This window comes from Sminthopsis crassicaudata, chromosome 1, assembly GCF_048593235.1.
Source record: "Sminthopsis crassicaudata isolate SCR6 chromosome 1, ASM4859323v1, whole genome shotgun sequence".
In the NCBI taxonomy this organism is placed as follows: domain Eukaryota; kingdom Metazoa; phylum Chordata; class Mammalia; order Dasyuromorphia; family Dasyuridae; genus Sminthopsis; species Sminthopsis crassicaudata.
The window spans coordinates 436,893,356-436,909,311 of NC_133617.1; the positions used below are offsets into that span (position 1 = coordinate 436,893,356).

General features: G+C 36.9%; 1 protein-coding gene across 1 annotated transcript in view; it reads left to right on the top strand.

The window, feature by feature from the left end:
- Nucleotides 1–15,956, top strand: part of BMERB1 (bMERB domain containing 1) — a 138,210-nt gene that overhangs the window by 71,741 nt on the left and 50,513 nt on the right. The window contains exon 2 of the mRNA XM_074280610.1: nt 4,905–5,028. Within this exon, the coding sequence (XP_074136711.1) occupies nt 4,905–5,028 (124 nt within the window). The remainder of the gene's footprint in view (nt 1–4,904; nt 5,029–15,956) is intronic.

A 15,956-nucleotide genomic window follows, 5' to 3' on the forward strand; every position in this document is an offset into this window, starting at 1 on the left:
GCACAAAACTCTCATTTTACAAATGAATATACTAAAAAGCTTGGCTCCTATTTTACTGAAAAAGTTGAGTCCATACAGTATGAGCTCTTTCATCTATACTTTTCTTCACTTCAACACGTTCAGTTTCAAATGAAGAATTATGCACTTGTTCTCCAAAGCCAACCCCTCCAATATGCTCTTTTCTCTATCCCTTCATTCCCATATTTATTCCCTTTCTCTCTAGACTTTCCAATCTCTTCTCAATTTGCCTTCTTCTGCCTTTATTCATTCATTCTTTTAACAAATATTTATCATTAGTCAGTGAATAAGTATTTATTAAGCATTGTGCCAGACAGGACAGCTAGGGGATACAGTGGATAGAGCACTGGACCTGCAGTCAGGTACATTCATCTTCCTGCGTTCAGATCCATCCGCAGACACTTACTAGCTCTCTAACCCTGGGCAAACTGTCTCAGTTTCCTCATAGGCAAAATGAGCTGAAAAAGGAAATGACAAATCACTCTAGGACCTTCCACAAGAAAATTCCAAATGGGGTTCTAAGTACTAGGGTTATAGAAAATATGTGAATGGAGAACAGAGAATGTAGACTAGAGAAGTTATGAAAGTAGAAACAAGATTGGATCCATAGAGTAAGTGGTTTTATGGCATTTGGGATTAAACCAAAGTGGCAGGTTTGAGTGATTGAGAGGATGGTATGGCCTTTGATCATAACAGGGAACTTCAAATCATTCCTCTGCTCATGAACCGACTTTCAACTCTGGCTACTTTATGTTTATAGTATTAAGACTTAAACTCTTCTGTGTAACTTTCAAAATCCTTTATACTCTTGCCCCAAATTTACTTAAGCAAAATTTTCCCCCCATAATAGCCAATATGAATTCTATACTTACCCAGGTTGGTCCCCTTGCTATATGACATTATATGCTTGCCTCCCTCTCTTTATCTTTAATTATACCATTTCTACTATCTGTAGTTCTTGCCATCTTTCCTATCTGTTTACTTTTCAAAGCACAACTCACTTTCATAAATACTTCTTTGATGATTCTGATGATTCATCTCTTCCTTCACTGAATTCTTTTTTTCACTTAATGTCTGTAAAATCCAGTTTGCACTTTCTTACATACTGTACTAGTCTCTAATTGTCTCACACCTCAAAATTTAGTATTTGATTTTATCAGCATATAATGCTAATATAAACAGTCCTGTCTTCTTTCCTTATTGTTTCTTGGATCTTATCTCTCCAATTCTCTTATTAGATAGTTTGTAAATTACTTGAGACTTGAAAATGTTTCCCAAGTGTGATACTGATATCTAGTACAGTTGTGGGTACAGAGATAGTTATCAAAAACAAAGGGCTACTGATGCCTCTGTGTCCTCCCAAACTTTCCCAACTCCCATTCCTTTTCCCATACATTCTCTTTACTTCCTATCAGAGTTCTTTCTGTTAGTGCCTTGGAAATTGTAGTGGAAAAAAACCCAGGGATTGTTGGAGAACATGGAAAATGGAGGAAGGAAAGAGCCTGTGAAAAGCAAACTGACTTTGGGGAGCTGACTCAAGTTTTTCAGAATGAATTGATTGGATTGTACAAGAGTATCTTCCTCAATTCTGTTAGAAAATTTTTTCTTCACTTTTGCTCACCACTTATCTATCTAAAGAGTCTTCTGGGTTCATGAGCATGTCCTTTTAAAAATAGGAATATCTTTGAGAAAGTTAAAAGGTTATAAAGCATTCACTTCTTAGTTTGAATTAATTCTGGGAGACTGCTTTGTTCCAACGACTAGCTAAGATTTAATGTATTGAGTGGAAAAGGGAGTTTTAATAGGGAAGCCCCAGAAGTAGGTTAGGTCATTTGGGATGAAGTTCATGGAGCACTTTGAGGGAAGGGGAAGGAACAGCTGGAGGAATATGCTGCCATGGGGGCTTGTGGCAAAAGGCATAAAATCCCTGAGAGAAAGGGTGCCACATGGTAGGTGACAGGATGTGAAATGAAGTTTAACTAACTTTGGATTTAAGTAAATACATCTTGATTTTAAGAAATTACAGAGCTTCTGTAATTTACTAAGGAAGTAAAATGTATAATATCTGTGAAAAACTTCCTACCCTATATCCTATTTGAACAGATGTTTAACTGTAGTTAATTGCTCGTACTGTATGTACTGTATGTCACCAAATACTACTTTGTCTGTACTATATATCACATATCTTTTTAAAGCAGATGTTTCTTTTTTATTATAGCTTTTTATTTACAAAACATATGAATGGGTAATTTTTCATCATTGACCCTTGCGAAACCTGCTGTCCAACTTTTCCCCTTATTCCCCCACTTCCTCTCCTAGATGGCAGGTAGTCCAATACATGTTAAATATGTTAAAGTATATATTAAATGCAATATATGTATACATATTTATACAGTTATCTTGCTGCACAAGAAAAATTGGATTTAGAAAGAATATAAAAATAACCTGAGAAGAAAAATAAAAATGCAAGCAAACAATAACAGATAGAGTAGAAATGCTATGTTGTAGTCCACTCTCATTTCCCATAGTTCTTTCGCTGGGTGTAGCTAGTTCTCTTCATTACTTAATAATTGGAGCTGATTTGGATAATCTCATTATTGAAGAGAGCCACTTCCATCAGATTTGATCATCATATAGTATTGTTGTTGAAGTGCATAATGATCTCCTACTTCTGCTTATTTCTCATTTCACTCAGCATCAGTTCATGTAAGTCTCTCCAGGCCTCTCTAAAATCATCCAAGCAGATGTTTTTTAATTGAATTTTTCTGTACTCCTATATATTCTTGCACCCCCACATATTTTTTATTGGTATAGTGAAGCAGAAAAATGAAGTCATTCCTTTTGATTTTGTTGCTTTTCTGTATAAAAAAATCCCCATAATAAAATCTAATTGAGTTTGTATTCTAATATATCTCTTTCTGTGCATATCCCTTGCAATGTAAATAAAAGACAAAAAAAAATCTGTTGACCACTGAATGTCTCTTTCTTTCCCATTCTTTTCTGCCCTACTCCTGTAAAAATGCTTTCTTTTTCTGGTATCCTGAGCTCCAACTCCAGCTATTGCTATGTAGTCTAGTTTCATTAGGGTTAAATAGACTCATGTGGCCTCGCTTAGGAACCTACTATTTGCAATTTTTTAAATAAAAAAATGCTTTAAAATTTTTTATGGCACTTTATTTTTCAAAATACATGCAAAGATAGTTTTCAACATTCACTTCTGAAAAACCTTAAGTTCCAAATTTCTCTCCCTTTCTCCCTCCCTCCCTCCTGTTATAGGGTAAACATGTGCAATTCTTCTAAAAATATTTCCATATTACTCATGCTGTACCAGAAAAATCTTATAAAAAGAGGAAAAACATAAAAAATGATCAAACAACAACTACTACAACAAAAAGGTACAGATACTAAGTTTTGACCTACATTTAGTTTTCATAGATCTCTCTCTGGCACTTTCTAAACCAAGTTTATTGGAATTGTCTAGAATCACTTCATTATTGAAGAGTCAAGGAAATAATTTCAAGAGTTTCAAACAACATATTTCCAACCTTACCTTCAAGATATGGCTCCCACCCATTTACTTCTTGAGTAATATACCTAGTACTCTGATTTAAGCATATCTCTTGCCTGGATTATTACAATAGCCTTCTGACTAGTCTCTGTGCCTCAAATCAGTCTCTTTCTTTCTCTTTCTCTCTCCCCACTTATCTCTCTCTCTCTCTCTCTCTCTCTCTCTCTCTCTCTCTCTCTCTCTCTCTCTCTCTCTCTCTCTCTCTCTCTCTCTCTCTTTCTCTCTCTCTCTCTCTCTCTCTCTTTTCTTCTCTCTTTTTCATTCTCATTTCTTTTTCTCTCTTTATTCTCTGTTTCTCTCTGCTCTCTCTTTTGTCTCTGTCTCCTTTCTCCCTTCTCTTTCTTCTTTCTCCATTTTTCTGCTTTGTTTCTCTCTCTGTTCTCTTTCTTCTCTGTCTCTGTCTCCTTTCTTCCTTCTCTTTCTTCTTTTTCTCTCACTTTTTCTCTTTCTTATTTTTCTTCTATCTCTATTTGTCTTTGTCTCTTTGTGTCTCTGTCTCTGTCCCTCTCTTTGTCTTTCTGACTCTCTTCTTCTCTATCCCCCCACTTATTCTCTGCACAGTGGCTGAAGTGCAAATACAGTTCTGACATGTAGTCTTATTTTGTAATGGTTTCCAGTCTTTCAAAAAATTATTTCACCCCTTCACATCCTATCCAGCTGATCATGTCCTTCATGCCAATGGAAACTTCTTCATCCTGAAAGAACTCTTCAGCCTTGGAATTCACACTTCAGAAATACACTTAAGCCCCTGAAGCCCTTCCTTCTGACTGATTGGCTTTTTCCAGAACCTCCATTTAAGAAGGGCTCCCATTTCACAGAAAAAAGAAGGGTTCTCAGGTTAGCTATCTCTTCATTTCCCATTGGGTGGCATGCCTCCGAATTTCTCCATCATGTTCTCTCTTTTCTTTCCTCCTTTTCAGCTTCCTTTTATGTATTGTTTCCCCCATAAGAATTATAAATTTTTTGAAGACAGGAACCATCTTTTTTTGAACTTATATTTTTATTTCCAGAGCTTAGCCTAGTGTCTAGTACATAACAAATGTTTAATACATGCTTGTTGACTGACAGACCATTTCCAATTTACATGCATCCTGACAAATGTCTACCACTTTCCCAGGAACTATAAATTAATCAATCAATAAACATTTATTAAGTACCCACTAAGTACCAGACACTAAATACTGAACATTTTGTAGCTGTCAGAGATTCAGCTAGCCTTCTCCAGAGGTCACATTTCTATGGTGGTTTAGGAGTTTTCAAAATGCTATATAACCTGGCATAACCTGGCTTACATGACTTGTTTCTTCTGTCTGCACAGATCAACTTGACATCATTTCCATGGCTGAGACAACCATGATGCCGGAGGAGATTGAGTTGGAGATGGCAAAAATTCAACGTCTTCGGGAAGTCTTAGTCAGAAGGGAATCAGAACTCAGGTTTATGTAAGTACCAGAAAAAACTGTACAGGAGACCCAGCCAATCAGAAATGGTAAAATGATACAAAGAGAAATGGAAAGACTGGTAATGGGGGGAAGCATATATTTATGAGATACTTTAGTGGCTTGAATTTCTTTGAAAATGAAGAGGGCCTGATTGGGCAGATTGTAGGCTCAGCAGTACCTAGAAATGATGGATGGGCTTTCCAGGGAAATTGCCATTTTTCATTTGGGACCTGGCAGGGTGAACAGCAAGCTGGCAAGTCAGTCTGGGTTATACACAGTACTGCTCTCTCCTTAGGGATCACTTTATCCTAGAATAAGTTGGACAGCCTTGTAGGCTAAAAAACCACAAACAAAACAAAACAAAAACAAACCCACAACCACTCCATTTTATTTTCATAGGAAGGGAAGAGATATGAATTTAATTGTACTCCAAAGGACTAAAGGGAGAACCTTCATGCCTACAAGCAAGGGAGATTTGCATAATTTTTTTTTTAAACTTTCTCTGATAGGTCAGAAAAAAGCCAGATGAGTCCCTCTGGATTAAGTATACATATACACCATCTGGCTATATAGGTATATGTATATTTATCTATTGACTTCCCTTTCTGTGTCTGTATTTTCTACCTGTCTACCTGTCTTTCCATTTGTCTCTCTCTCTTGCTTGCTTCCCTGCTGCCCTGTGTTTCTGTATATTGCCTGCTTTTCTATTTGTCTACTTTTCTTTGTCTTTCTTTCATTTTACCTGTCTCTATCTACTTGTCTATCTATATGTACTCAACCTCCCCCAAAATCTTCCTCTGATACCATATCATAGCATTCAGTGACTTTGGATTCATGAAGCCTGCGAGGTTCTACCTAAAGGGGCTTCAAGTCTATGCCAAGGGATGGATCATGTGCCTGTCAATTCAAGAAACATGTATTCAGAGCCTCTGATGTGCCAGGTACTATGTTAAATGTGGAGGGAGTCATTATCACCAGAAGGCTAGCCACTGGGGGTTGAATATGGTGGAGCAATGAAGAAGGAAGCAACATTTCATGAAGATGATCTAGGAAAACTTAGAGGGTCAGTGGGAGGAATACCCACATAGACAAAATTGCAATGCCTTGAAGCAGTAATGGAAATGCTGACAGCTCATGCCCAATTAGTCCCGTGGTTAATAACTAGAATGAGATTGGTTTTTTATCATACCTGCTGCTAACTAATCAGATTAATACCTGTCAGCCCATGGAGACTTTATTGAGTCAGATGAATGCTTCATAGTTGAGTATGTTTCTGGCTCCAAGAATTTCTCCTTGTAAGAATTAACCCAGAGACTCAGAGGGTCTCATGTGCCTCCTGCTCCCTACTTATCCTTAGAATTATTCTTCTGGAGATCTTCCCTCCCCAGCCTACTCTTCCTCTTTGCTGGCTTTGGTCTTTTTCCCCATGTTGTTCCTCCATCATCTATTAACAAAGCTGATGAAAAAGCTTGGGAGGGAATCAAAGCCATTCTTCATAGAATTTCTAACTTCCTTCAAGAACATAATTCAGTTACCTTATCCTTCTTTTTTTTTTTTTTTTTTTTTTTTTTTTTTTTTTTTTACCATTTACCTCTTTATTATAGAAATCCCTAGTGTTCCAATGTTGATACCAACCAGAAGCTAGGGGAATATAGATATTGTCTTTGCCTTTCTTACCTGGATTTTAGGGCAAACTTGGATAAATTGGGTTACCTGAAGCCAAAGTATCACTGACAGGGATTGTTTCTAATGTTGTGTGTATTACTTTGCCCAGTACCTTATGTTGTTGTTGTTTGTTGTTTGTTCTCAAAGAGGACTCTATGATGTGCAAGTTACTTGGATTAGAGTGAGAGAGGGCTGTGCAAGGTCACTGCCCTACTTTCCCCTCCAGAACCATCTGGATCCAGTGCCCAGATATAGATCAGCACAACTGGGGATGACCCTGGATACGATGGGAGACCTTGGCCTGGAAACAGGTCTCAGTTTAACTGAGGACATACCAGGCTGGGCCTTGAGTCTGGGGGCCTTTCTATATTGTGTCCCTGTTGGACAAGTTCCCTTAGGTTACACTGATAAGGCTCCTAACCAGGCAAGACCAAACCTGAAGCAGTCTCTATAGACCAAGTTCTTACCTCAGCAAATAGTGAGTACCTGTTTATAAATAAATATTCCTACAGCAAATGTGTGTGGGTGCCCATCTAGTTACATATGTTTTCTTAAAACATAAATCTGACATTACCTTAATCCTTAATGGTTCTCTATTATCTTTAGGATAAAATATAAAATTCTCAGCCTGGCATTGAAAGCCCTTCCAGAACCTGGTTCCCACCTGCTTCTACAGTTCTAATTCATACTCATTTACCTCACATACAAAACTGATCTAATCAAGCTTAACCCAGCACAAAACATTCTTTCTCCCTTATTCTCCCCCCACCTCATGGGTGGATGCATTCATAATTTACTGTCCACCTCATAGAATCCCTTAGCTTCCTTCAAGAGCACATTTCAAGTTAACTATTTACTTTATTATAGAAGCCCCTAGTCTTCCAATGTTGAGACCAGCCAGAGGCTGGGAGAATTCACCCCAGGGAGTCATTCATACTTCCCCTTCCAATAAAAAGATAGCATTTCTTTTCTTCCCGTGGGGAGAGGGGATAGACACAGAAGATAGGAGAAAGAGTCAACAGCAGGTCTTTGTGCAGGTTGGAAAGAAGGCAAAGAGTTTGGGAGGGTACAAATTGTTCATCTTCAGTCTCCTTGGAGGAAAGCAGAAGATGAGGATTAAGCAGTTCTTACATACTCATCAATGCCATAACTGGGAAAATGTGAAGTCTTTATCCTGGGTAGGAGGAAAGGTATGACCTTGGATTCCTTTTGCTTTTTTCTTGTTTTAAGCTTGTCCTGGCTCCTAGTTGGAATGCATTTTTTCTGAAATACCTTTGCATTCTGTTGCACTCACTTCACTGTATACATGTGTCCTTTCAATTGGGTAGTAAGCTCTTTGAGGACAAGGATTATTTCTTGATTGTTTTTGTATCCCCACTGCCTGGCACACATTGGGCACTTAAAGTTTGCTGAACTGAATCATGAGCATGAATGATTCCAGATCTGAGTTTCACATGTTTAATAATAATAATAACAAGTATTTATATGTGTTAAAGTTTGCAAAGCACTTTACAAATATTATTTCATTCAATCCTCAAAATAGCTCTATTTGGTGCTATTATTATCCCCATTTTGGATCCCTCAGTTTCCTAAGGGAGATAGAAATTAAATGATTTTCCCAATGTCTGGAACTGGATTTGAATTCAGGTCTTCCTGACTGCAGGCCTTCATCCCTAAGAATGCCTTCCTTATGAACAAATGATATAGATTTCCACTTGACAATTCAATCCAATCCATTTAGTAAGTGACTGTTAAATATCAAGTCATTTGAGAGGCAGCTTCCCAAAGATTCTACTCTTACAGCTTGGCCATCTTATAAACTCATCTGACTCCTCTCAACAAGCTAATAAACCTCTTAGCAATCTGAATATTCCTCTGTTGTAGGGAATATTGGCTAGAGAATTCCAGAATTTGGAGCTTTTTTTCTTCTTGACTCTATATGCTGTTTTTGTTGCTTTGTCCTCTCTCTCTCCAGTGCTACCCGACTACAGGGGAGAACTTTCCTGATAAAGTCAATAACTTCAGACTCATTTCCTTGCCCTTAATTCCAATGCTGAATCACATCATTAGCTTTTAATAACTCCATTTGCCTGCTCCTGGATGCCTGCCTTTGCTTCTTTGTGTCACATGGACACTACACATCCTGCTGTTTATCTTGGTTTCAGATAATTAAATATCTGCATCCATGAAAGGATGAGGGGAAAATTTGCTTTATCTTCATTTCACACTCCTTTGCCAAATTTTAATAAAAGAGGATATAGGACGGTGTCTTAGAGTTTGCTTTGGGCAGTAGTGGGTTTTAATCAGCATCAGCCAGAACTCTTGCAATAAAGAAAGCATCAGGATAAAAAGAGGCTCATTAAGAACTGGGGAGATTGCTGTAAAGGAAGTGAATTCAGATACATTATCTTCCCCTGGAGAGAAGCAAAAACACATCCTGTCAGTCATTAGCTAACATTCACATACCCCCAAGTTTGGCCAAAAGGTGAGAAAAAAGGCTTAAGACTTTTCTGTCAAGATCCAGAGCTGTGGGCTGGGGTTTGAAATGTGGGGCTGGAGGATTGAGATGAGTCATAGAACTAGCAGGGCACGGTTGATTGTGCACTAACTTTGACATCAGAAATAGGATAGGAATTATCATTCAGTCATTTCAGTTATATCTTTGTGGCCCCATTTGGGGTTTTCTTGGCAGAGACACTGGAATAGTTTGCATTTCCTTTTCTAGCTCATTTTATAGATGAGGAAACTGAGGCAAACAGAGTTAAGTGACTTGCCAGGGTCACATAGCTAGCTAGTAAGTGTCTAAGGCTGGATTTGAACTCAGGTCTTACAGACTCCAGTCCTTGGTGCTCTATCCATGGTGCTATCTAGCTGTCAGGATAATGGCAAGCTCTGTGATTTTATTGGCAAAGGGAGACCCCAGATGAAGAAACTCCTACCAATGTAGGTTGGCACTTTCTATAAACCTCTTATCTTGGTTTCCCTAGAACATTGATAGGGTAAATACATTGCTCAGGGTCACAAAGCCAGTGTGTTGTGGGGAAGGATGTGAATAGCTTTGTGGTCTTCAATGCCTCAGCAGGTCACTTTAGTCAGTCTATACAATAGGTATAATAATAGCATCTACCTTGCAGGGCTATTGGAAGGATCAAATGAGATAACATGTAAAGTATTTTGCAACCTTCAAGGTACTAAGTACATGTAATTATTATTAATTATTAGAATTATTCCATTACCCTACTCCTTCACATCAGAAATACCTTGATTCAGATCATTCCATTTACTCTTAAAAGCTGTGTGACTGGGGAACACATCAGTGAAACCAAGGGAAGAGATGAGAGCAACTTCAAAGCTGTGAACCTCGGTAATTGGAAGAATGATGTTGCCTTCAGAAGAAATGAGGAAGTTTGGAGGAATGATATTTTCCCTAATTGAGAAAATATGTTAAGCCTCTTTTTTGGATATGCTGAGTTTGAAATGCCTCTGGTGTACCATGGAAAGAGAACTGGCACTAGATGTAGAAGACCTGGATTCAAATCCTTCTTTGATGCTTATGACCAGTCATATCACCTCCCATCTGTAAAATAGAGTATAAGACCTCCAAAGTCCCTGATTATCTATGATTTTATGAATTTCCAGTTGAGGATATCTACTAGGGAGCTGGTAATATGGGACTGAAAAACTCAGGAGAGAAGTAAATATATAGATCTGGGGACTATCTGCATTGAAATGATAATTAGAGGGGCTCAGGAGCTTTAGAAAATCTACTCATGCTTAATGGACAGGAATCACTCTACCAAGGGAGGTTGAGAAGAAATAATTAGAGAGATAGGAGGAGAACTTTGTATTTAACTGCTTTGTGTGTGTTTATATTTATTTACTTTATATTTATGCTGAACATACACACATATATAAACTTTATATTTTTAGATATATCTTATATTTATCCTGAATATATGCTTTTTATTTATTCTAACATGCGTAGATTATTTTTGTATTTGTACTTAACATATATATGCATATGTTGTTATTCATTCATTTCGATTGTGCCTGACTCTTTCTGTCCCCATTTGGGTTTTTGGTTTTGCTTGTTTTTTGCTTTTTTGGCAAAGATACTGGAGTGGTTTGCCATTTCCTTCTCCAGGTCATTTTTCAGATAAGGAAAACCAAAACAAACAAGGTCAAGTGACTTACTTAGAGTCATACAGCTAATAATAATAATAATCTAAGTCCAGATTTGAACTCGGGAGAAGATGAAATTTCCTGACTCTAGGCCCAGCAATCTAGCCACTATACCACCTAACTGTCCTTAGATATGCATACACATACACATATACCGGTTTAGTATAAATATAAAGCACATATAAAAATATACATCTATATTAGCATATACCTGTTGTCTTCACTCCTTGTATAGGGATTGTTTCATTCTCTGTACTTCTATCTCCAGAGCCTAGAACATAGTTGACACTTAAGTGCTTATTGATGGAAGCATTATGAAAATCCAAAGAGATTCTAGAAGAAAAGGACAGTTGAAAGCCAAGTAGGATAAGGACTGAGAAAAGGTCCTGGACTTTGGAGATGAAGGTATTGTTTCAACAGAGTCATCTTTGCAAGGTAGTGGGTTAGGAAGCAGATTACAAAAAGATTAGAAGTGATAAGGGACCAACATTTTCCAAGCACAGCAGCTCAAGGACCCAAAGTCTGCACATATCAACATGGAATCATGGAATCTTTAGCATAGAATTGGGCCTTGCAGGAGAGACAGACCAGGGTAGTGAAAAGCATCCTAAATTTGAGGACAAGAGACTTGAACCATTTCTTAGTTGTATGATCCTGGACAACTCACTTAACCCCAGAAAGCATCATCTTCCTCATTTATAAAATGGAAATAACAATAATTACATTACCTTCTTCAAGGTTATTGTGAGGAAAACACTTCGTAACCTTAAATGTTATAGAAACATGAGATGTTTTAAACCACTCATCTATCCTTACATGAATCAGGTCCTAATTGTATGTGAGATTAGGGTTTATATCAACTAGAATCTCAGAGTAGACTGTGTATATTGAATTCAATATCATTTATTCCAAAAGTCTTAAACAGCTTCGTCATCTAGTATGGGAAGTCGAAGATCAGAAATACAAATAATTAATCAGCAAGCATTTATTAAGTGCTTATTGCATGTCAGGCACTATAAGAAGGGTTGGAGAAGCAAAAAGTCAAGTCAATAAATATTTATTAAGTGCCTACCATGTGCCCTAGGAATACAAAGGCAAAAATCAGTCCCTTCTCTAGGTTATGGTCTAACAGGGCAGAGTTCTTGCCTTCAAGGAGTTTGCATTCTAATGAGAGAGATAGCATATATAATTACATTAAAAATGTGTGTCAAGTAGATGAAATGTAACCTGAGAGGGGAAACCTCTAAGAAACTAGGGTTACTGGGAATGATCTGCAGAATTGTGGCTTTTGAATTGACAATTAAAAGAAGTCAGAGGTTCTAAAGAAGCAACAGAGGTGAAGAGGGAGAACATTCTAGGCATGTGGGACTGCTGATTCAAAGGGGAAGAGGGGAAATGGAGAATCATGTGTGAGGAAAGGTAATTAGGAAGGTAAGGCTGCATCAGAGAAAAAATGAAGATAAGTAAGAAAATTAGAAAGAAAGGGAAATGGTTAAATGCCACATAAAGGACTACTTATAAAAAAATGAAAACATTAAAACCTAAGGGAAATCAGGCTCTGCCTCCCCAGCCATATCTCTAAGAGGATGCCTAGAAATCTCCCTCCTTTCCCTATACCCTGGCCAGCTGGAGTCATGCTTATGAGAACATGCTGGGATGGGTTGACATACCAATGTGATCTTGACTAAAAAACTCAGCCCCCTCCACCTCCAGGAAACCTTTACATTTGTACATGTTCTTCATTTGCATTTTTCTTTTTTCCTTTAACAAGCTGAAATCTGGAGAAAAATCTTCAAGTCAAGGGCAAATTGAAGTGTACACACATTTATGTAACTTGACACATCTTGGCCACATTCTGCAATTTTCATTGTCACCTCGGTGGCATTCTGGGTTTTAAATAGAACCCTCCAAGGCAGATTTCCCAAGCTTAGGTCACTGTCATCCAATTACATACATACAATAGAAGAAGAGCCAGTGCTTAATTGAAGAAGCTTTAAAAACAATTTGTCATAGCATTTGATTTATAAGGATCTGATGAAGAAAGGAGAGAATAAAGGTGAAAGGAGAGATGATGAGCTCAGAAAGGACCCATTAGATTTTTTTTTTAAAGGAATGAGCTCACTGCTGAATTTCTGAAGGCTGTGTATTCAGGGTATGTGTGAATAGGATGGTTTAGAAATCTGAGGAGAAAGGGATTGCGTTAGTTGTTTCCTCTTAAGTCTTCTGATAGATTGTTCCTGCTCAGTCACTAACTTAGGGCCATTCACAGATGCACTGAGTTTGCAGAATCTGAAAAATAGGGGACTTGATTAGTTTTCTCTAATCATTTTAATTCCTTCAATTGGCGGCAAACATCTCTCCAAATGAGTGATTATGTGTTACCCAAGTATCTTCATTAGCAGGTAGAAAAGGAAATTCATGCACAAGACTTTTATGTCCAAAGGAGATTTATTAAAAAATATATTCTTCATAGCTACCTAGTTGGAGATGGCAGTGGGATATTGTAGGCTTCTAATCGTCATCCAAATTGGGATGATGTAATAGCTTCATATATAACTTCCTAGCTTTCCAATTTTAATATAGAAAAACTACCATTTCTGATACACATTAGAGAAGCTTTCTCTATTTTGGGGGTGCCAGAAGGGTGTCTAGTGGAGCAAGGTATTATTTACTTCCTTTGCTTATAGATGTATACTTTGAGATCTTTTAATGTACTAATTGGTGAAGGGGAATGGAACTGTTTTACTCAAGATAACAAGATTTACGCAAGATTAATTAACAAGGGAGTTGTGGAAGGTCTTTCCTATGATGGCAGGTGCTATAGGAATACCTGGGCCCAGATGGACACTTTATCTATGAAATTATTGTGTATTTAAGAAGGGAAAATGCTCCAGCTTATTTTAGGGAGAATTTAAAAAAAAGAACAATTAACACTTATCAAATACATACAAATTATTTGGTAAGTGCCAAGAGAATGATCTTGGATGAAGGATCAAGTGAAGGATCAAGATTTCATAGAGATGTTCATGTTTTTTACTCCCCTGGGGATCCCATAAACCAGATCCCTATTAGTGCAAATAGTGAATCCCCTTGAAGGAGTTGCATTACTTGAATTTGAACTGGATGTTTTTGTTAAGCTAGAACCAATGACCATATTTTACATAATTATAATTTCAAATAGTTCAAATGGGACCACTTCAGGGTATTCATTATTTGCTCTAATCAGGGTCTAGTTCTATATGAAATGCTAACTCAGAATCAAATTAACATCTCACAAATAATCCTAAAAAGAGATAGACTTATTATTATAGTTATTTATAAATGTGTATATATCTATCATCTATCTATCTGATAAAGATCCTTAAAAAGGGGGGTCAAGATTTTATTACTACAACTATTTGTAAGTGTGTGTGTGTGTGTGTGTGTGTGTGTGTGTCTGTGTGTGTGTGTACTGGATTTAGAATCAGAAAGATGTGGCTTGGGTCAAATCCCAACTCCTGCCTCTCTCTCCTATTTTGTGATTTTGGATAAGGCACTTAACCTCTTTGAGAAGGTTGTGCTCAGTTGGCTTCTAAGATGTCTTACAGCTCTAAATCTATGATTCTAACTTAAGATTTTATTGGACCTGCTACTAACTATCTTACTAAACATCTTTGACACTGCCTTCAGTGATGAGGGACCCTGGTGAATTAGGAGTATGTGATAAGTAATACTTATCAAAGGGCATCTATGGTTCCTAGGATGACCCCTCTCATCCTAGAGAATCAAGCCTTTGGCCTTGAACCAGAACATACATAAACTCAGATGGTCCTATTAAACAAAGCTTATGCAAAGAAAACATAGTACAAGTGGAAGAGCAAGAATATCTGAGTAGGGGAACCATAAAGGGCCCTCTAGGGCAAGCATTCTTAACTTAGGGTCCATGAACTTATATTAATAACTTGGTAATAACTGGTTTTCTTTATGCATTTCAAAACAAAATTCTGGTAAGGAATCCTTGACTTCACCAGACAGCCAAAAAAAAAAAAAAAAAAAAAAAAAAAAGGTGAAGAATTTCTGTTCTTGAAATGTTTTCAGAAAAATCTAGAAAGATTTATATGAATTGATGCAAAGTGAAATGAGCAGAACCAGAACTGTAGATGATAACAGTAACATTGTATGATAAACTATAAATGACTTAGCTATTCTCAGCAATACAACAATCCAAAAGAGTCTCAAAGGATGATGAAAAATGTTACCACCTCCAGAGAAAACTGATTGAATCTGAATGCAGATTGAAACATACTAATTTTTTTCACTTGTGTATGTATGTGTTGGTTTGTATTTTCTTTCACATGACTAATATGAAAATATGTTTGTATGATTGCACATATATGACCAAATTGCTTACCTTCTCATGGAGGGGAGAAGGGAGAAAATTTAGAAGTCATTTTTTAAATGGATATTAAAGTTTTTACATGTAATTAGAAAAAATACTATTTAAATTTTTTTAAAAAGATCTTTTAAAAAAGAGAATTTTTTTTCTCTAGGGATTCCAAGAGGTATGGAATGAGGAAAGCAACCTATTTAAAGTTGGTCTTTCTTTTTAATAATTTTTTATTTTCCCCAGTTACATGTAAAACAATTTTTACATTTTTTTTTAAATTTTGAGTTTCAGATTCTCTCACTTCCTCTCCTTCCAAATTGAGAAGGCATATGTGAAGCTAAGCAAAACATTTCTATAAAAATCATATTGCAAAGGAAAACATGGATCTCTCCCCCACCCCCTGCAAAAAAAATCCCCCAAGAAAAAAAAAGTTTTTAAAAAAGCATGCTTCAATCTGTATTTAAACACTATTAATTCTTTCTATAAGTTTTTTTTTAAATACTATCAGCATTTTTCATAGTAAGTTCTTCAGAGTAGCATTGTATTGCTAAGAAGAGCTGTCATCCCACAATATTGCTATTACTTTGTACACAATACATTTCACTTTGCTTGAACTCATGGAGGACTTTCCAGGTTTTTTCTGAAAGCATCCTGTTCATCATTTCTTATAGAACAATAACATTCCTTTATAATTATATAACACATTTTATTCAAT